The following is a 22,290-nucleotide window of genomic DNA, read 5'->3' as shown; positions in this document are numbered from 1 at the left end:
TGTTCCTTTAATTTCTTTGAGCGGTGTATAATTATTTTAATTAATTCATGAAGATATTTCATATTTGAATTGTTTGGTCATGATATTTATTTTGTTATAGACATACATTTATTAGTCGCCTCCTTACTTTTAAAACTTTTCAGAGACACTATCACTTGGCCTTGAATGGACATAGCGACAGGGTCTCTAAGTAGTTTTCCTAATTTCCCATTCTAATACAGACATACTGTGGGATCAACAAAATCATCTAAAAAAATCTGTTAAATAATAGTTCCAGGCTTCGTATATTTTTATATAGTTACATTGATCCAGCTTTGACCAATGTAACTATGTATATACTGTACCTGGTTGATGTCCCTGGAATCTGGAAATCACTGTATAGACACCGCTACTCCAGTGATCTGCACTAGCTTCTGGGTCTCGTGATGAGCGTTTAGCCTGATGCATTCTCCACACAGGAGGTTGGCTGCTCAACACAGGTGCCTTTCAGAGAATACTGAGCATTTTCTGAATGTAAGCAAAGCATTCTTTGATTGGATAAGGTGGAGAGCTTGACATCACCAGCCCGGCCTCCCACCTCTGTTATCCCTCCTCCTAATTCCTTACCTCTTACAGACAGTTCCCGGAATTCTGGATCCTCCATAGATTCATGTTTCCATGTCACCAGAACCTTAAATTCAGGATCTTTAAATAACTCCCCAGGAACTGTACATTTAGTCTCCAGATCAAATGTGTTGCCATTCTTGCTCTTATTTTCCGTAATTTGGAACTTTTTTTGAGATTTTTCACTTTTAGAGGTCCAGTTAATCTCCATCTTTTCTGGATAAAATCTTTGTAAAGTAGCTGAAAGCTGTACTTCTCCTTGGGGAGAAAGTGTTGACTTTACCGGATCACTGAACTTGGGTTTGGCTGTAGAACAAAGCAATGAGTAATAAGATGACAAAGAGAAGCAACACTTGTAACATCTCCAGTACAGGGTGTGGGGAGGATTAGTGCCCAGGAAACAATTTTTAAGATGATCAATATCCGATGTTCTAGTGAATACCAATGCCTAGTACACACGATCAGAAAATTGGAAGAGAAATACCGCTTGAAAGCGATCGTACGATAATCTGATCGTTAGTACACAGCTTTCAAGAGCTGATCATGACAGTTCATGCGCAATTCTCTGAAGGGACAAACAAAAACATTTTTCTTGTATGATAAAAAATTGTATGATTTTTGTTTAATCAGTACAGTATTTGTCCATAATAAATCAGAATTAGACATTTGCGGTTTATTCATTCTGAATTGAAATATGGACAAATTTTTCTTTATTCGGAAATTTGGATGTATCTGAATTTCTGAATTACAATAATAAAGAATTTAAATGAATCCGAAGGATAAGTAATCAAAATTTCAGACAAAATTTGAATTCCAATAGTTTTCTAATTGAATTAGAATGCTTTTCGAATCAAATTCGAATTTATGAGGAGAATGAAATAGAATAGAAAATAAAGGAATAGAAAATAGTAGAACATAATATAATATAATATAATATAATATAATGCAATATGATATATTAGAAAATAAAAGACTAGAATTAAAAAAGGGACAGAATTTAAAATAAAAGATAGAGTAAAACAGAACAAAGTAGAATAGAAAATAAAAGAACGTATTAAAATAAAATAGAATAGAAAATAAAGGAATAAAATAGAATAAAAAAAAATAGAATACATCAAAATAGAAAGAATATAGCCATCCTCTGAAACTCAAATTGAATTTGAATAGAAACTAATAGAAAATAACAGAATAGAAAAAAAAGAATAGAATAGAATAGAACAAAACAAAAGATTGGAATAAAATAGAAAGAATATAATATAACCATCTTCTTAAATTCTAATTTTGAATAGAAAAAATTCCAATAGAATAGAAAAGAATAGAAAAGAAAAGAACAGAATAGAAAAAAAAAAAAAATAGAATAGAAAAAAAAACAATAGAATAAAATGGAATAGAAAGAACACAACCATCTTCCAAAATTCAAACTTCGAATGGAATAAATTTAATTTTTAATGGAATTTGATTCAAATGCAATTCAAATGAAATTCGATTTGAATGCAATTTGAATAAACAAAATGAATTCCAGAAACAAATTTAACTAAACGAATTCATGTAAATAACGGATCGAAACAAAACAAATGTTTTCATTCTGCACATGTCTAATCAGAAGACTAAGACCAGACTTGCTCGGAAACGAAAGAATACATTACAACACATTACATCACTTGCCAAGTTGTATTGAATTTTTGTAATTTTAGTAACCTCTTCATTTTTGATATGACACTAGCATGCATAAAAAAAACTGATGATCATTCATCCAATGATCTCATTGTTTGTATGAAGCTTTAAGTGTGTAACTGGGCACAATTCCCAGCCAGGATCTCACCTTTCCTAACTTTAATTTAGGCCTGCTCTATAGACCTACTCTATATGTATGGAAAATGGTGAAGGTGATACGTGAGGACATTTATCATTCAAACATTAAAGGAAGATATTCAAAGACAAGACAAAACAATAAACAGACAAGTACGCAAACAAAAAAAGTTGCGTTAAAAAAAAAGGAAATCAATCCTCTGAGGATATCAGTATAACTAAATTTTATTATGAGATTAATGTCTATACTGTCCAGAGCAATGTACTATAAAGGATTGCAGTGTTTGTATTTTTAGACCTTTATTTCTGCATTTTTAATACTGCATGTAAATGCTTGAGGGATACAATGAAATAAACATCTAAAAAACTACATAGAAGACAGTAATATCATAAGGTCCATTTTCCTTGGTTTGGAAACTGGCGAAAATATATTTATCAAATAATTGTCTTTATTGATCCACAGAAACTGAGAAGAGATTCATATATTAAAATGTATCCAAAACAAAAGTTCCCTAAGACAGTTGTCACTCCAACCAGTGCCCCCAATTTAATATTTTCCTTCTAGTCTCCAACTTAAAATGTTGTTTTTTTTCCCACTGACAATGGTCACAATTAGTAAATTACCCCAGCTCCAGAGGAGAGATACAGCGCCATTTTGGATTGTCTTTAGAGAGCCTACTAGAATGAATACAAGATACAACAATAGGTCAGTAACTGAACATTATTTCTATATTTCTTTAAGAAAGAGAGACAGTTAGAATGGTGATATGTTGGTATCAACAGAAGGTAAAGGAGGCAATGGAGAGATCAAACTTCTTGATAGATTATACCTTTAATGCAGATCACTGCCATAAAGAATGTACTTTTGTGATATATAAATGAGGCATCCTTGTATCTTATGCTTATATGCCAGCCAGTTATTGTGGTGTTCATGATCGCTCATGAGATCCGTATTCCACCTCTGACCACTCCCCTCATAAGAGGCGGGAGGTCATTGTACACCTGAGCTCTTGGCTCATTAAGATATAAAGGTCAGTGTAAAACCATCCATACTTTGTTTGGCTCTGCAGAAGAGGGTTTGACCCTCGAAAAATGTAAGTCTTTGGATGCTATGAGGGCTCCCCATACCACTAGCTGAGTACCGTGGACCTGGAGGTGGTCTCGTCTGCATCCTTTTATAAGCCTATGCTTGTCATGCAATTGTATATAGGAATACCTTTTATATTTCAAAATAAAATTGGTATTTTGCTAATGCACTAGGTGGGTGTGCCCTTCTTTTTTGGTTTCTAGGGACAGATACCCCACCTGGTAGGGATAGAAGTAGTGGCAGGGAAATGTTCCTGACGAGGAGGGAAAGGGTAGAGCTTACAACTTCTCTGGATATCTTCCTACTTGGGCATGAGACGGCCAGGCTGCATTCAACCCCTCCTAACAGGCGCTGTCACTTTGGCTGAAGCCTGCTCTCTACACACAGTTGGACCTGTGAGTTTTTCCGGTTGGGCTGACTTCCCGCCGCATTGTTTGTGAACTAGCATTGCATTATTTCAATACAAGTTCTTTCATCGCCCCTGGACTGTGTTATTACCGCCACACAATGCTGAACCCACCCACACACTCTATCCTAAACTATCCAAAAGGTTTGGCTTTAGATACAATTGACCTGTATAGCCTTAATTGTTCAAGTTCAGATTTTAAGGGCAGTACAGACTGTTCTCATCTATATAGCCTAATAACGGAGGATTCTGCCTCTACAGACTAGAGGATGAAGAATATGGAAAGATTTTGGAGACTAGAGAAACTATGACAGCCTGGGAGCAATGATGTATCTTATAATGTAGGTTAACTGTGTTATAAAACTTCATATTAGGATAAAATGTTGAATTATTTACCTAAAATTGACTTAGGATCATAGGTTTTCTCCATTTTTTCATTTTTATCAGAAATCCTGCAGGTCACAGTGGTCCCCAGATGTCTGGATATAGAAGGAATGAAGGTCAGCTTCGTGGTTACATCATGGAGTTTTCCTTTCTTGTGACTGACAATGTTCTTTGTTACTTCGTACTCCCTGGACATTAATGGTTGTTTCTCCTCATCTGTGGGTGGATTCTCTGAGACCTCAAATTTCGTGCCATCCTTAGACTGAATGACCCAAATCACTTGGACATTCCCAGTACAATTAGAAGCTTTGCAGGACAGTGAGGTCTTCACACCATCAATCCACACAGTACTCTCAATGTCACTCATTGACAACTTTGGAGAACCTGTTTGAAATGTAATATTTCTGTGAGGAATTTAAATACACAACCTTTGCAAAGTGCACAGAACATTACTACAGCTGACTTATTACAACTGACATGTGATTTGGACATGTAAAATCTAAGAAAACCTTTTCTTCAAGTAGTGGGTTTGTGGCTTCCATAAAATAGAACTGTTTGCCCAAACTAATGAGGGTCATTGATAGAACTGCAGGAGCTTGAATAACCTCATAAGGTACAAACAGAAACATATTAAACATCTATCACAGGGGTAGGCAACTTTAAAGAGCTGGAGATCTACCTGAACAACATGGGAGAAGTCAAAGATCACTGGGCACAATGTTGCCTCTTCAAACCGGATTTAAACCTCTAATTTCCATACTACCGTGTCGCAATCACATGCTGCCTCAGCAACATGTGGTTTAAATCAGGTGGTGAAGAGGTAACATATCGCCTCCTCATCTCTTTTTAAACACACTTGGATCGCTTTTCAGGTGAGCAGCTGTGCCTGCTGCACTTGTGAATGAGCCCTTAGTTGCATTCGGCAACGGTACCTTTAGGGCTCGTTTACATGTAAAGGGGGATGGTAAAACCCTGCGGTCACGGTTTTACAGCTCCTAATCCTTACCCCCCCCCCTCTTTAGTTGCTGAGGCAGCAGGCAAAAGTGTGCAGATTCCACAGCAGGTATTAAGCACCCTGTTGCCTTTGGTGGGTGCTACCGCCTGTCAATCGTGACCCATTCAAGTAAATGGGTCCACTCTGCAAGTGCCCCTCAACTGCATGCTTCTGTGGGATCCACAGGGTTAAAGCAGGTAGTGAAAAAGGAACACAACACTGCCTTCTTTAGCCCCTTGTTTGCTGTACTGCACAAAGTTGCAGGGCACTTGCTGAGTGGCCTCATTCACTTGAATGGGTCATGCTTGGCAGGTGCTACACCCTCCAACCATGACAGGGCGTATAACTTCTGCTGTGGCTGCGACATGTGTACCCCCTCTGGCCACTGCATCTATAGTGGGTGCGATTGGGGTAGGGGTGATAAACACATTCTAAATTTGGGGTTTTACCACCCCCAAACTGCAAATGTAAATGAACCTTTACTGTTCTGAGCCTCCGATGAGGCTGCTTTTACACTGATGTGCTGCAGTTTACCCGCACCGCGGGTGAAGCACAGTGCATCTGCGACTTTCCTGGGTTAGCTGCGCTTTGCCATAGACTTTTGTTATATCCTGCAGGTGTGGTGCACTTTCAGAAACTGCTCCAAACCTGCAGGATATAAAAGAAATCTAAGGCAAAGCGCAGCAAACCCGCACAGGTGGTGTGGGTAAACCGCAGCACATCAGTGTGAAAGCAGCCCTATACTATATGCCCAGTGTATTGCTTCACACTGACCTGAAGATCTCTTATTTCCTGCTGCTGGCACCACTCTGGAGACCGCTAGCCGGGATAAGAGATGGAGTGTAGTTGGTATCACTCTGCTTGGGACAGGAACCGACACTAAAGAGGAGGCATCGGCTTATGTGGTTCGTGCTCCCTTCTACAGCCCCAGCTTTACAAGGAGTCCTTCTGCATGGCATTCTGTTTGATGCTCTGGAATGGAGGGTCAGAAAGCCCATACCGTGATCTACTAGTCAACTGTCCCTGATCTACTGGTTGCTGACCCCCGCTCTATCATATAATCAGATATGTTTTAACATGGCTAGAGCAGCTTTTCTCAACCTATTTAAAGTGAAGACACCATTGAAATAACCTTTGAGGCTCAGGGAACCCTTGGTAATAATTACTATATCAGAGAAGCAGAAGTTGCACATTACTTACCTGCTCTGAGTAGTGGTTTTGCACAGAACAGCCCCGATCCACCAGCCTAGTGCCCTCATGGCACGCAGCTTGCTATGGGGGTGACTGAACAGGCTTGATTCTGAGCCGCTGTTCTGTGTGTTCTTTTCACACATTGAAAGCAGCTCAGTCCCACCCCCACAAAGCAAAATCCATAAAGACATGGATGAGTTTGGGGTGGGGGGAATTTGACTGGCCTGCACAGAGTCCTGACTTCAAACCAACAAAACACCTTTGGGATGAATTAGAGTGGAGACTGCAAGCCAGATCTTCTCGTCCAACATCAGTGCCTGACCTCACAAATGCCCTTCTGGAAGAATGGTCAAACATTCCCATAGACACTCCTAAACCTTGTGGACAGCCTTCTCAGAGGAGTTGAAGCTGTTATAGCTGCAAAGAGTGGGCCAACTCAATATTGAACCCTATAGACTAAGACTGGGATGCCATTAAATTTCATGTGCATGTAAAGGCAGGCATCCCAATACTTTTGGTGATATAGTGTATGTGCTTAGTTCAGATTTCATGACAACCACTTTAGGTTTAGTTATTTTTTTTTTCAAATCAGCACCAGGGACAATTCTTACAATAGATGAAAAGTGTTCCTTGTGCTCCCAGCAGGCACCTCTATTAGTAAAGGAAATAGTTCATTTGGGCCAGCTTGGCCTGAACAAACTGTTTAAAGTTTAGCTTTAACCTTTTGATAGTGTAAGTAAGAGGTGCCATAGACACTGCATGGTGTATAATTTATAATGTGCAGTAAACCTTCTCTGGAAGCTGAAGAAGAGTAAAGAAGCACAGTCTATCTACACAATGACTTACAGTAAAACACAATGTAATCATGCTATCACTTACCTGCTTTCCTCTTTAAATAATATACAGCAGCAATCAGTGCCAGTAGAAGTAGCACTCCAATAACACATCCCACAATTGCTCCTACAATGGTTTTGTTGTCATTATGTCCTGAAAAAAATGAGAGATTGATCATTGCAAAGCTTATATAAATACCATATAGTCCTGTATCCTCCAAGCTTGCATCAGTCTACTATGAAGTCAGTCAAGTGAAATGCAAATTAGAGCATTGCAAAATTTAGAGATATTGCTTGCAAAGCTACACGTGTAGGCAGGGAAGGGTGTGAACACTTGGGGGGTCCATGTCAAAAAGTTAATTGTGCAAAGGAAAAAACATTTGCACAATCAAAGCGAAAATTGCCGTACTTTCCCTGTTATGTGTGATTCCTCTATTGCCAGTGCCACCTAGTGGCCATAATGCATTTTTTCCAAAAATACCTCAATCAGGAAAAAAAGTATTGTGGCCACCGGCCACTAGATGGTGCTGATGATATAGGAATGACAAATAAAGGAGGAAGTACAGCAATTTTCACATTCGCACAACGGCCCCTTAGTGGGCTGTTTCTAGGTGGAACAGAATTTTAAAAATGTCCAGTGTGGCTCACATGACCCAGTGCAGGGCACACATGGTAAGTGTTGATGACAGCCAATGAATGTTTTTAACTGTGGATACATTCGCAGGCATTTTTCTAATATACACTATATTACCAAAAGTATTGGGACGCTTGCCTTTACACGCACATGAAATTTAATGGCATCCCAGTCTTAATCCGTAGGGTTCAATACTGAGTTTGCCCACCCTTTGCAGCTATAACAGCTTCAACTCTTCTGGGAAGGCTCTCCACAAGGTTTAAGTGTGTGCATATGGGAACGTTTGACCGTTCTTCTAGAAGTGCATTTGTGAGGTCAGGTACTGATGTTGGATAGAAGGCCTGGCTCGCAGTCTCAGCTCTAATTCATCCGAAAGGTGTTCTATCGGGTTGAAGTGCAGGCCAGTGAAGTTTCTACACCCCAAACTCGCTCATCCATGTCTTTATGGACCTTGCTTTGTGCACTGGTGTGCAGTCATGTTGGAACAGGAAGGGGCCACCCCCAAACTGTTCCCACAAAGTTGGGAGCCTGAAATTGTCCAAAATGTCTTGGCATGCAGACGCCTTAAGAATTCCCTTCACTGGAACTAAGGGGCCAAGCCCAACCCCTGAAAGACAATCCCACACCATAATCCCCCCCTTAACCAAATGTTTTGGACCAGTGCACAAAGCAAGGTCCATAAAGACGTGGATGGGCGAGTTTGGGGTGGAGGAACTTGACTGGCCTGCACAGAGTCCTGACCTCAACCCGACAGAACACCTTTGGGATGAATTTAAGCGGAGACTGCTAGCCAGGCCTTCTGTTCAATGTTTATTCTATACTTTACTTTGTTTACTCTTGCCCTTAAAGTCCCAACAACCTTGGTCTGAGGCACCAAACCCAAAACACAAGGCCTTCTGGTCCAACATCAGTGCCTGACCTCACAAATGCGCTTCTGGAAAAATGGTCAAACTTTCCCATAGATACACCCCTAAACCTTGTGGACAGCCTTCCCAGAAAAGTTGAAGCTGTTATAGCTGCAAAGGGTGGGCCAACTCAATATTGAACCCTACGGAATAAGGCTGGGATGCCATTAAAGTTCATGTGCAGGTAAAGGCAGCGTCCTAATACTTTTGGTAATATAGTGTATATAGACCAGTCGAAGTGCATGGACTAAAGAAAAGGACATTGTTTTCAACAGAAATCATTCATACTAATGCATTCCATTGCAGAGGATTTGAAAAAGTTCTGCAAGTCTGTACTTGACCAATGCAAGGTAACAATGGCCCTATGCTGTAAATGAGACCTTAATTTGCCTAATGAGTGAACATTTCTTTCCTTCCTAAACAAACTCAGAAGACTTTCCAGCGAGTCTCTAATACATGTATCACCCTACAGGTAGGTGCTAGGTAAATGTATAGTGGGCTTGTCTGCCTACAGCAGGGCCATGATTTCTTTAGTTAAGGTGCCATGAGTTCCAGATGTGCCTGCTGAAGGGGGAGTCTTTCAACTGGCTCCTGTGAGAGGCTTCTCATAGGGCAGTGGAGGAAGCCCAATCAGGGGACACATCCCAGCTTGTAACTACCCCAGAAGGCAGATTGTGCTGCAAGGGATTCTGGGAGTGGATATAAGTTTGGGGGAGCATGTGACGCAGGTGTCTTTGGCGGGAGCAGAGTCCCAGGAGGGAGAGGACGTCTGTCTCTCCTCCTGTCTGAGGAAGCGGATATCTCGGGGTGTCACCTGAGAATCCAGAGAGTGCTGAGTTGAGCTGAGGGGATCCGGTGTGCCGAGAACCAGCGGAGAGAGAGAGAGGGGTCCAGTCTCAGGAAAGCCTACAGTGAGTACTGAGGATTGCCCCTGGGGGTCTTCCTGGAGAGTTAGAGGAGACCACTCCGGAGGAGGTTCTGGGATCCAGTGTCAGCTAGCGGTAAAGGGGGTACCTAGGCTGAGGACCCTGAAGTTACAGAGGGGGTACATAGTCAGTGGACCCTGAAGAGTAACAAGTGTAAAGAGGGCGTCTGCGGTTGGGCCCTGAATTGTACAGAGCATTGATTAAGAGTTGCAGCCATACAGGAACCTTTTGCCATTTACTACAAGCCAGTGCAAGGCTGGGGAGTGTATACAGTGATAAGGATGATCGAACTTTTGAAAAGTTCGGTTCGACCAGAACACCCGAATTTCCCAAAAGTTCGGTTCGGATTTCAGAACCCCATTGAAATCAATGGGACCCGAACTTCGGTAATCAAAAAACACAATTTTTAAGCCCTAAAACCCAATAAATGCCCCTAAAAAGTGCCCAGGGTTCTGGGTCATGCCCCATTAACTATTAATCACACAAAAAAAAGTTCTTAAAAATTGTCATTTTTGATAAAAAGCCAATTATTGAAAAAAAAAAAAAAAAAAAGAGAGATTTTTTGATTTTTACTTTGGATTTAGTATCTGTGTGGTCTAAATGGTGTACATGTGAAGTTTCAGCTCTGTAGCATGTCCAGAACCATGAAAAAAAAAAGATAATTTTTCAGTAGAACAGGGATGTGGGTCGGGACCCTCCTTTAACTTTAACACCTATATGATCTTTTTTTCTGGTTCTGGACATGCTACAGAGCTGAAACCTCACAGGTACACCTTTTAGACCCCCCCCCCCCCCAGACACAAAATCACACAAAAAAGTTCTTAAAAATTGTCATTTTTGATAAAAAAGCCAATTATTGAAAAATTAAAAAAAAAAAAGAGATTTTTGGGTTTAGTATCTGGGGGGTCTAAAAAGTGTACATGTGAAGTTTCAGCTCTGTAGCATGTCCAGAATAGTGTTGAGCGAACACGGACTGTATTATTCGTGTTCGTACCGAATAATTGGATTTTTTGTACCCGAACACGGACACGGACACTTTACTGTATGTTCGGGTAAAAATCCGTGTTCGGTCGTTTTATTTCCGGGTTTTGCATGCTTTGGCGCTCTTTTCATGGCGGGCTTTCAACAGCCAATCAACAATCGTTTAACTGGTGTGCCTTAAGCCATCCCAGCCATGCCTGCAAATGTCTCAGTAGCTGTGATTGGCCGTCTGAAGCATGTGACCAAGTCTTTATAAGTTCGAGGCAGCCGCAGCGGCGTCATTATGCTGCTTAGATTCAGGGACAGAGCACACATCAACGTGCTGGCTGCTGATTAGGGAAAGATAGGCAGGAAAAAACCATTTGTGTCCGGATAGAATTGAGGGACAGGTCGGAGTGTTTAGGCAGGGCGAGTTGTAGGCATTTTAGGGATAGAGTCTGCTGAATTATATAGGGTCAGTGTCTTCTACAAACTACAATCGATATTGCTGTGTGGGGGGTGGGGTCTGCACTCAATCCTGATCTACGATCTCTTCTCAATCCTGTTAGGGACAGAGTCTGCTGAATTTTAGGGAAACTGTGTTCTACAAACTACAATCGATATTGCTGTGTGGTGTGGGATTGGAGATAGGCAGGTGTCAGTGATCCACATCCATTTTTCTGTGTGTGAGCTGCAGTGAACACAATCTTTTTGGGCTGCAGTGAACACAATCTTTTTGGGCTGCAGTGAACACAATCTTTTTGGGCTGCAGTGAACACAATCTTTTTGGGCTGCAGTGAACACAATCTTTTTGGGCTGCAGTGAACACAATCTTTTTGGGCTGCAGTGAACACAATCTTTTTGGGGTGCAGTGAACAAAATCTTTTTGGGGTGCAGTGAACACAATCCTTTTTGGTGTGCAGTGAACACAATCTTTGTGGGGTGCAGTGAACAAAATCCTTTGTGGGGTGCAGTGAACACAATCTTTTTGGGGTGCAGTGAACAAAATCCTTTTTGGGGTGCAGTGAACAACATCCTTTTTGGGGTGCAGTGAACACAATCTTTTTGGGGTGCAGTGAACAAAATCCTTTGTGGGGTGCAGTGAACACAATCTTTTTGGGGTGCAGTGAACACAATCTTTTTGGGGTGGAGTGAACAACATCCTTTTTGGGGTGCAGTGAACAAAATCCTTTTTGGGGTGCAGTGAACAAAATCATTTTTGGGGTGCAGTGAACACAATCTTTTTGGGGTGCAGTGAACACAATCTTTGTGGGGTGCAGTGAACACAATCTTTTTGGGGTGGAGTGAACAACATCCTTTTTGGGGTGCAGTGAACAACATCCTTTTTGGGGTGCAGTGAACACAATCTTTTTGGGGTGCAGTGAACACAATCTTTGTGGGGTACAGTGAACAGAATCTTTGTGGGGTGCAGTGAACACAATCTTTGGGGGGTACAGTGAACACAATCTTTGTGAGGTGCAGTGAACACAATCTTTGTGGGGTGCAGTGAACACAATCATTGTGGGGTGCAGTGAACTCAATCTTTGTGGGGTACAGTGAACACAATCTCATACTGAAGGTTTGAGGGTGCTGCCTGTTCCATACTCCCCCTACTCCTCATCTAGCCTTTTAGGGGTACAAACAATAGTAATTGGGGCCTAGTGTGGTTGTGTACGTGTGATATACATACACTTTTTTGGGATCATATTTTCTATTCCGCTATTTAATCAAAAACCTTTGGGGATCAGTTAAATTGGGGGATAGTCTGTGTTGGTACGTGTGAGAGAGATCCACCTTTCCAAGTTGTTGGGGTTCATCTCATACTTCTGAAGGTTTGAGGGTGCTGCCTGTTCCATACTCCCCCTACTCCTAGCCTTTTAGGGGTACAAACAATAGTAATTGGGGCCTAGTGTGGTTGTGTACGTGTGATATACATACACTTTTTTGGGATCATATTTTCTATTCCGCTATTTAATCAAAAACCTTTGGGGATCAGTTAAATTGGGGGATAGTCTGTGTTGGTACGTGTGAGAGAGATCCACCTTTCCAAGTTGTTGGGGTTCATCTCATACTTCTGAAGGTTTGAGGGTGCTGCCTGTTCCATACTCCCCCTACTCCTAGCCTTTTAGGGGTACAAACAATAGTAATTGGGGCCTAGTGTGGTTGTGTACGTGTGATATACATACACTTTTTTGGGATCATATTTTCTATTCCGCTATTTAATCAAAAACCTTTGGGGATCAGTTAAATTGGGGGATAGTCTGTGTTGGTACGTGTGAGAGAGATCCACCTTTCCAAGTTGTTGGGGTTCATCTCATACTTCTGAAGGTTTGAGGGTGCTGCCTGTTCCATACTCCCCCTACTCCTAGCCTTTTAGGGGTACAAACAATAGTAATTGGGGCCTAGTGTGGTTGTGTACGTGTGATATACATACACTTTTTTGGGATCATATTTTCTATTCCGCTATTTAATCAAAAACCTTTGGGGATCAGTTAAATTGGGGGATAGTCTGTGTTGGTACGTGTGAGAGAGATCCACCTTTCCAAGTTGTTGAGGTTCATCTCATACTTCTGAAGGTTTGAGGGTGCTGCCTGTTCCATACTCCCCCTACTCCTAGCCTTTTAGGGGTACAAACAATAGTAATTGGGGCCTAGTGTGGTTGTGTACGTGTGATATACATACACTTTTTTGGGATCATATTTTCTATTCCGCTATTTAATCAAAAACCTTTGGGGATCAGTTAAATTGGGGGATAGTCTGTGTTGGTACGTGTGAGAGAGATCCACCTTTCCAAGTTGTTGGGGTTCATCTCATACTTCTGAAGGTTTGAGGGTGCTGCCTGTTCCATACTCCCCCTACTCCTAGCCTTTTAGGGGTACAAACAATAGTAATTGGGGCCTAGTGTGGTTGTGTACGTGTGATATACATACACTTTTTTGGGATCATATTTTCTATTCCGCTATTTAATCAAAAACCTTTGGGGATCAGTTAAATTGGGGGATAGTCTGTGTTGGTACGTGTGAGAGAGATCCACCTTTCCAAGTTGTTGGGGTTCATCTCATACTTCTGAAGGTTTGAGGGTGCTGCCTGTTCCATACTCCCCCTACTCCTAGCCTTTTAGGGGTACAAACAATAGTAATTGGGGCCTAGTGTGGTTGTGTACGTGTGATATACATACACTTTTTTGGGATCATATTTTCTATTCCGCTATTTAATCAAAAACCTTTGGGGATCAGTTAAATTGGGGGATAGTCTGTGTTGGTACGTGTGAGAGAGATCCACCTTTCCAAGTTGTTGAGGTTCATCTCATACTTCTGAAGGTTTGAGGGTGCTGCCTGTTCCATACTCCCCCTACTCCTAGCCTTTTAGGGGTACAAACAATAGTAATTGGGGCCTAGTGTGGTTGTGTACGTGTGATATACATACACTTTTTTGGGATCATATTTTCTATTCCGCTATTTAATCAAAAACCTTTGGGGATCAGTTAAATTGGGGGATAGTCTGTGTTGGTACGTGTGAGAGAGATCCACCTTTCCAAGTTGTTGGGGTTCATCTCATACTTCTGAAGGTTTGAGGGTGCTGCCTGTTCCATACTCCCCCTACTCCTAGCCTTTTAGGGGTACAAACAATAGTAATTGGGGCCTAGTGTGGTTGTGTACGTGTGATATACATACACTTTTTTGGGATCATATTTTCTATTCCGCTATTTAATCAAAAACCTTTGGGGATCAGTTAAATTGGGGGATAGTCTGTGTTGGTACGTGTGAGAGAGATCCACCTTTCCAAGTTGTTGGGGTTCATCTCATACTTCTGAAGGTTTGAGGGTGCTGCCTGTTCCATACTCCCCCTACTCCTAGCCTTTTAGGGGTACAAACAATAGTAATTGGGGCCTAGTGTGGTTGTGTACGTGTGATATACATACACTTTTTTGGGATCATATTTTCTATTCCGCTATTTAATCAAAAACCTTTGGGGATCAGTTAAATTGGGGGATAGTCTGTGTTGGTACGTGTGAGAGAGATCCACCTTTCCAAGTTGTTGGGGTTCATCTCATACTTCTGAAGGTTTGAGGGTGCTGCCTGTTCCATACTCCCCCTACTCCTAGCCTTTTAGGGGTACAAACAATAGTAATTGGGGCCTAGTGTGGTTGTGTACGTGCGAGATACATACACTTTTTTTGATCATATTTCCTATTCCGCTATTCAATAAAAACCTTTGAGGATCAATTGAATTGCGGGATAGTCTGTGTCGGTACGTGTGAGAGAGATCCACCTTTCCAAGTTGTTGGGGTTCATCTCATACTTCTGAAGGTTTGAGGGTGCTGCCTGTTCCATACCCCCCCTACTCCTCATCTAGCCTTTTAGGGGTACAAACAATAGTAATTGGGGCCTAGTGTGGTTGTGTACGTGCGAGATACATACACTTTTTTTGATCATATTTCCTATTCCGCTATTCAATAAAAACCTTTGAGGATCAATTGAATTGCGGGATAGTCTGTGTCGGTACGTGTGAGAGAGATCCACCTTTCCAAGTTGTTGGGGTTCATCTCATACTTCTGAAGGTTTGAGGGTGCTGCCTGTTCCATACCCCCCCTACTCCTCATCTAGCCTTTTAGGGGTACAAACAATAGTAATTGGGGCCTAGTGTGGTTGTGTACGTGCGAGATACATACACTTTTTTTGATCATATTTCCTATTCCGCTATTCAATAAAAACCTTTGAGGATCAATTGAATTGCGGGATAGTCTGTGTCGGTACGTGTGAGAGAGATCCACCTTTCCAAGTTGTTGGGGTTCATCTCATACTTCTGAAGGTTTGAGGGTGCTGCCTGTTCCATACTCCCCCTACTCCTCATCTAGCCTTTTAGGGGTACAAACAATAGTAATTGGGGCCTAGTGTGGTTGTGTACGTGTGATATACATACACTTTTTTTGGATCATATTTTCTATTCCGCTATTCAATAAAAACCTTTCTAGGGCAAGATCTTAAATTACAGAAATATGAGGAGACCGTCAAATAAGGGCCGTGGCCTGGGTCGTGGTGCTGCTGGTAGAGCTCCTGTTGCAAGGAGAGGACATGGTCGATCTGTGCCAGCTACACGCACAAGTGAAACACCTTCCTCAAGTGTGAGTAGGCGACAGAACCTGCATCAGTATTTGGTAGGGCATCAAACGCCCCTAGAAGTGATGAGGCCAGAACAAGTTGAGGCGATAGTAGATTGGTTTGCTGCTGACAGTGCCTCCAGTTCCTTCACATTGTCTCCCACCCAGTCTACTGCAGAAAGGTCAGAGTTGGCACCTGCAGCCAATGTCCAACCGTCTTTCACCTCACCCCCTTGCAAATCAGGCCAGCAGTCTGAGCCCCAAGCCATACAGCAGTCTCTTATTCTTTTTGAGGACTCTGTCAGCAGGGTTTCCCAGGGCCATCCACCTAGCCCTGCCCCAGAAGTGGAAGAGATTGAGTGCAGCGATGCCCAACCACTTATTTCTCAAGATGAGTACATGCAAGGATCATCGCAGCACGTCTCCGATGATGACGAAACGCAGGTGCCAACTGCTGCGGCGTTCAGCATTGTGGAGACCGACAAGGAGGGCAGGGGTGAAGACTGGGTGGAAGATGATGTGGAGGACGATGAGGTCCTCGACCCCACATGGAATGAACGTCATGCAGGTGAACTGAGTAGTTTGGAGGAAGAGGCGGTGGTCGCACAGAGCCACCAGCACAGCAGAAGAGGGAGCAGGGTGCAGAAGCGGAGCGGCCGTGCCCTAGACACTACGCCCGCTACTGCCCAACGCAGCAAGGGAACGAGCGCACCAAAGTCAGCTCAAAGGAGTTCTCTAGCGTGGAAGTTCTTTAGAAAATGTGCTGATGACAGGACACGAGTGGTTTGCACCCTGTGCAATCAGAGCTTGAAGCGAGGCATGAACCTTCTCAACCTGAGCACAACCTGCATGATCAGGCATCTAAGTGCAAAGCACGAGCTGCAGTGGAGTACACACCTTCAAAACCAAGAAACGTCTCTGGCTCATCCTGCTTCCTCTTCTGCTGCAGTCTCGGCCGCTCCAGCCACATCTGTAGTGATACCGGCACCTGCCACCCCGCAAACAGACGATCTGTCAGCAACACCACCACCTGGGTCACCAACAACCATCTCCACAATGTCCCGTGGAAGCGTTCAGCTTTCCATCTCCCAAACACTTGAGAGGAAGAGGAAGTACCCCCCTACCCACCCGCGATCCCTGGCCCTGAATGCCAGCATTTCAAAATTATTGGCCTTTGAAATGCTGTCATTCCGTCTGGTGGAGACGCACAGTTTTAAAAACCTTATGTCGGTGGCTGTCCCACAGTACGTCGTGCCCAGCCGCCACTACTTTTCCAGGCAAGCCATCCCTTCCCTGCACAACCAAGTGGGGGAAAAAATCAGGTGTGCACTGCGCAACGCCATCTGTGCCAAGGTCCACCTAACTACGGATACGTGGACCAGTAAGCACGGTCAGGGGCGTTATATCTCCCTAACGGCACACTGGGTAAATGCAGTGGCGGATGGGCCTGAGGCGGATAGCAATTTGGCGCATGTCCTTCCACCACCGAGGATTGCAGGGCGCTTCAGTTTGCCTCCTGTTCCTAACTCCTCCTACTCCGCTTCCTCATCCTCTACCGCCTCCTCATCCGGACAGCGTAACACCTTCACCACCAACTTCAGCACGGCCAGGGGTAAACGACAGCAGGCAGTTTTACAACTTGCCTGTTTGGGGGACAAACCACACACCGCGCAGGAGTTGTGGAGGAGCATGGAACAGCAGACAAATGAGTGGTTGCTGCCAGCGAGCCTCAAGCCCGGCCTGGTGGTGTGCGATAACGGGCGAAATCTCATAGCAGCTCTGGGCCTAGCCGGTTTGACGCACATCCCTTGCCTGGCGCATGTGCTGAATTTGGTGGTGCAGAGGTTCCTTAAAAACTACCCCGATATGTCAGAGCTGCTGCAGAAAGTGCGGGCCGTTTGTGCGCACTTTCGGCGTTCTCACCCTGCTGCTGCTCGCCTGGCAGCGCTGCAGCGTAACTTCGGCCTTCCCGCTCACCGCCTCATATGTGACGTGCCCACAAGGTGGAACTCCACCTTGCACATGCTGGAAAGACTGTGCGAGCAGCAGCAGGCCATAGTGGAGTTTCAGCTGCAGCACGCACGCGTGAGTCGCTCTGCGGAACAGCACCACTTCACCACCAATAACTGGGCCTCCATGCGAGACCTGTGTGCCTTGTTGCGCTGTTTTGAGTACTCCACCAACATGGCCAGTGGCAATGACGCCGTTCTCAGCTTAACTATCCCACTTCTATGCCTCCTTGAAAAAACAATTCGGGCGATGATGGAAGAGGATGTGGCACAGGATGAGGAGGAGGAGGAGGATGAAGAGGTAACATTTCCAAGGCTTTCAGGGCAGTCATTCGCAAGGGGCTCCGAGGGTGGGTTCCTGCACACGCAAACGCCAGGGACGTAATTGTCCAGCAGGGGCACAGTTCTGGAGGATGAGGAGGATGAGGAGGAGGAGGAGCTGGAGGAGGAGATGGAACCATGTTCACAGCAGGGTGGCACCCAGGCCAGCTCATGGCCATCACTGGTGCGTGGCTGGGGGGATACAGAGGACACGGACCATACACCTCCCACAGAGGACAGCCTTTCGTTGCCTCTGGGCAGCCTGGCACACATGAGCGATTACATGCTGCAGTGTCTCCACAACGACCGCCGAGTTGCCCACATTCTAACTTGTGCTGATTACTGGGTGGCCACGCTGCTGGATCCCCGTTACAAGGACAACGTACCGTCCTTAATTCACTCACTGGAGCGCGATCGCAAGATGCGCGAGTACAAGCGCACGCTGGTAGACGCCATGCTGCTGGCATTCCCATCTGACAGCGGGGCCACAGTGGAAGCACAAGGCAGAGGAGGAGGAGGAGGAGGTCGCCAACGCAACCAGGGCACCGCCAGCACCTCAGAAGGCAGGGTTAGCATGGCCGAAATGTGGAAAAGCTTTGTCAGCACGCCACAACAAACAGCAGCACCAGCAGCTCAGATGGAACGTCTTAGCAGGAGGCAGCATTTTACCAACATGGTGGAGCAGTATGTGTGCACACGCCTACATGTAGTGAATGACGGGTCTGCCCCCTTCAACTTCTGGGTCTCCAAATTGGGCACATGGCCTGAGCTTGCCCTTTACGCCTTGGAGGTGCTGGCGTGCCCTGCAGCCAGTGTATTATCTGAACGGGTATTTAGCACGGCTGGGGCGTTATAACAGACAAGCGCAGCCGCCTGTCCAGAGACAATGTGGACAAGCTCACGTTCATTAAAATGAACCAGGCATGGATCCCACGGGACTTTTCCGTACCTTATGCAGAATAGCAATGGATACCGACCTTACCCACCCATTGTTCCATTTTTGCTCTTTCTCACTCTTTTGGGGTGTACCCTCATTTAAAATTTGTGAAAAGAAGCAGTGTTGGCTACCTCGTCCTCCTCCTCAGGGCCAGATTAATGTAGGGGCTATTGGAGCTGCAGCTCCAGGCCCCTACCTTTTATATAGGCCCCGGGTTGGCCATATTCACTGTTACCGCTCTTCTGTCACTTGTAAACACAGAAGTCTGGCTTCTATGCTCGCTTCCCCAGGCAGCACCCTCAGAACCTCCCCACACAGCGTGAAGGCCGGACAAGGAGGGACAGTTGGCGATGCATGGATGTGTTTATGGGCTTCAGAGACAGCATCCCATGTTGAATTAGGCATGCATGGCTGCACCCTTCCTCCTCTGGGTGCATGGCAAGGCACGGCCCTAAGGCCCTTCAAAATCCTCAGCACCAAGCCCATGATGCTGTTAATCCGGCCCTGGTCCTCCTCCACCGCCGCTTCCACCTACACCGCCCATAGGTGTGCGCAGCCTATTGCATTAAGGTGTGCACCCCAAAGTTGAAATACACATGCATGTGTTTGCCAGCAGGGAGAGTAATGTATCGGGGCCATGTACCTGTAGGCAAGGAGAAATAGAGCAGAGCAGGTCCCAGGGAGATCTTTCCCATCTCCTCACTGGCAATGCTATGTGCCCTAGGTGATTAGGGTGTGCCCAGGCACACCCAGCACACCCTGTGCGCACGCCTATGTCACCGCCACATCCACCACCACCTCAACCTCCCTCCTACTCCATATGGGCCTCGTCCTTCAGAGATGAAGAAGAACATTGTTTTATTTTTCTGTTTTTTTTTGTTGTTTTAAGTTATTTCCCTATCCACATTTGTTTGCAGAGCACTTGCCATGCTCTTAATTACGTTTTGCTGCCATTTGCAGCACTCTAGCCCTTTCCTTTGGTGTTTTAGAGCCATTTTAGTGCCTTAAAGTTCGGGTCCCCATTGACTTCAATGGGGTTCGGTGTCCGGGAAAAGTTCGGTAAAAGTCCGGGACACGGACCCGGACTTTTTTTTAAAGTTCGGCCGAACCCGTCGAACACGGACATCTAGGTGTCCGCTCAACCCTAGTCCAGAACCATGAAAAAAAAGATCGTTTGTATTAGAAAACTTTCAGCACAGGAGGTTGGCTCCGCTGCTGTAACACCTTGCCGGTTTAATAGAAGGCATTTTTTTGGGTTCTTTGCAGTCAGGAAAAACATCTGAACTTGTGTATAGTGGTACTGTGCACAAGTTCTGATGTTTTGCCTGCCTCCAAAAACCCCCAAAAAATGCCAGCAAAAACACACCTGGGCATTTTTTTTTTTTTTTGACGCTAGCGTTTTTTTTGGCATTTTTTGGGGTTCTTTTGAGGCAGGCAAAACATCTGAACTTGTGTATAGTGGTGTATATACACACATCCATATATTTATATACACACCTAGACATATATAGGTGTGATAGTAGCAGAAATAAATGCTTGCGCTAATGAAATCATTTACAGTAATATATTTCTGCTACTATCACACCTATATATGTCTAGGTGTGTCGGCAGGCATTAGTGCAGCGTTAACAGACATTTTTCTGGATAAAGTCCCAAGTGTATACAGTTGAGCATACAAGGAGTATTCCACTCATTCCCTTCTCCCATCCCCTTTTCTACAATAAAACCACAAAACAAAGATGCCGGAGTTGTCCATGTCTCAGTTCTCACACCCAGGGCCTCAGTTAACATGGGCTGGAGAGGTATCCGGTAACAATGGCAGACCCACATCAGGTAACATGCCTGGAAAACCTGCTACATACATATATACTGTATTATATTCTAAGGGGGGCAGGCTCAACTGGTACACCATGCAGATGACAGGGACACCCAGGAACAGTCCAAGCACGTCTCTATAGCATGGAGACCTTAGCATAAAGTATGCCCAGCAGCAGGATCTGACAGTAGAGAATGAATGGGAGCCCTGAGCATCAATCAGTTTACATATAAAACGTCTGTACACAGCTGAGAATATTAATGAGGTTTGGCTACTAGGTAAGATGTAGGCCTAGAAATGGTGGATTTCCCCAGCACTTGCCCTTTACAAAAATCAAAAAATCTCTTTTTTTTTTTTTTTTTTTTTAATTTTTTCAATAATTGGCTTTTTTTTATCAAAAATGACATTTTTTAAGAACTTTTTTTGTGTGATTTTGTGTCTGGGGGGTCTAAAAGGTGTACCTGTGAAGTTTCAGCTCTGTAGCATGTCCAGAACCAGAAAAAAAAGGATTGTATGTATTAGAAAACTTTCAGCTCAGGGGGTTAGCTTCTCTCCACACCTTGCCGGTTTCAAAGCAGGCATTTTTTTGGGTTGTTTGCAGTCAGGAAAAACATCTGAACTTGTGTATAGTGGTATGTCTAGGTGTGTATATAAATATATGGATGTGTGTATATACACCACTATACACAAGTTCAGATGTTTTGCCTGCCTCCAAAACCCCCCAAAAAATGCCAGCAAAAACACACCTGTGCATTTTTTTTTTTTTTTTGACGCTAGCGTTTTTTTGGCATTTTTTTGGGTTCTTTTGAGGCAGGCAAAACATCTGAACATGTGTATAGGGGGTATATATACACATATATTTCTGAATATATACCCCTAGACATATATAGGTGTGATAGTAGCAGAAATATATTACTGTAAATGATTTCATTAGCGCAAGCATTTATTTCTGCTACTATCACACCTATATATGTCTAGGGGTATATATTCAGACATATATGTCTATATATACCCCCTATACACATGTTCAGATGTCATGTCTGACATCAAACATGTCCTCAAAAAAGCACTGGCAGTGGCAGCCCCTGCAGCATAAAAAATGCTTGGCTGGTGAGAAGCCATATGGGTGTGCCGAAGCTATTCAGAAAAATGATCTTTTCTCTATAGAGGTCACCCTGCTATGGAAGGGTTTTGTCACCCTGCCATAGCAGTCACTGCCAGTTATCCCTACACTACACTACGGTCCCCTTACACTTAACACTTTCCCTACAGAAACTAAATTTTTGAAGCTAACTTAAGTGTAAAGGAGCACTCTAACTACACTAGATATCCCTTTCCTCACACTAAAAATAGCTAAATGACACTTTTAAAGTA

General features: G+C 43.9%; 2 protein-coding genes across 2 annotated transcripts in view; both read right to left on the bottom strand.

The window, feature by feature from the left end:
* Positions 1–4,656, bottom strand: part of LOC309558538 (uncharacterized protein) — a gene marked incomplete at its 5' end in the record, with an annotated part of 169,828 nt that extends 165,172 nt beyond the window's left edge. Inside the window, 2 exons of the mRNA XM_082261617.1 lie at positions 607–909; positions 4,302–4,656. Coding sequence (XP_082117743.1) covers positions 607–909; positions 4,302–4,656 — 658 coding nt within the window. The remainder of the gene's footprint in view (positions 1–606; positions 910–4,301) is intronic.
* A 292-nt stretch (positions 4,657–4,948) lies between these two features.
* Positions 4,949–22,290, bottom strand: part of LOC309558537 (natural cytotoxicity triggering receptor 3 ligand 1-like) — a gene marked incomplete at its 3' end in the record, with an annotated part of 190,199 nt that continues 172,857 nt past the window's right edge. The window contains exons 4-5 of the mRNA XM_082261616.1: positions 7,354–7,461; positions 4,949–4,968 (exon numbers count right to left, since the gene is read on the bottom strand). Coding sequence (XP_082117742.1) covers positions 4,949–4,968; positions 7,354–7,461 — 128 coding nt within the window. The remainder of the gene's footprint in view (positions 4,969–7,353; positions 7,462–22,290) is intronic.

Source organism: Pelophylax lessonae (assembly GCF_965119305.1).
Source record: "Pelophylax lessonae genome assembly, chromosome: 6".
Classification (NCBI taxonomy): Eukaryota; Metazoa; Chordata; class Amphibia; order Anura; family Ranidae; genus Pelophylax; species Pelophylax lessonae.
This window is presented reverse-complemented; position numbering and strand designations above follow the sequence as displayed.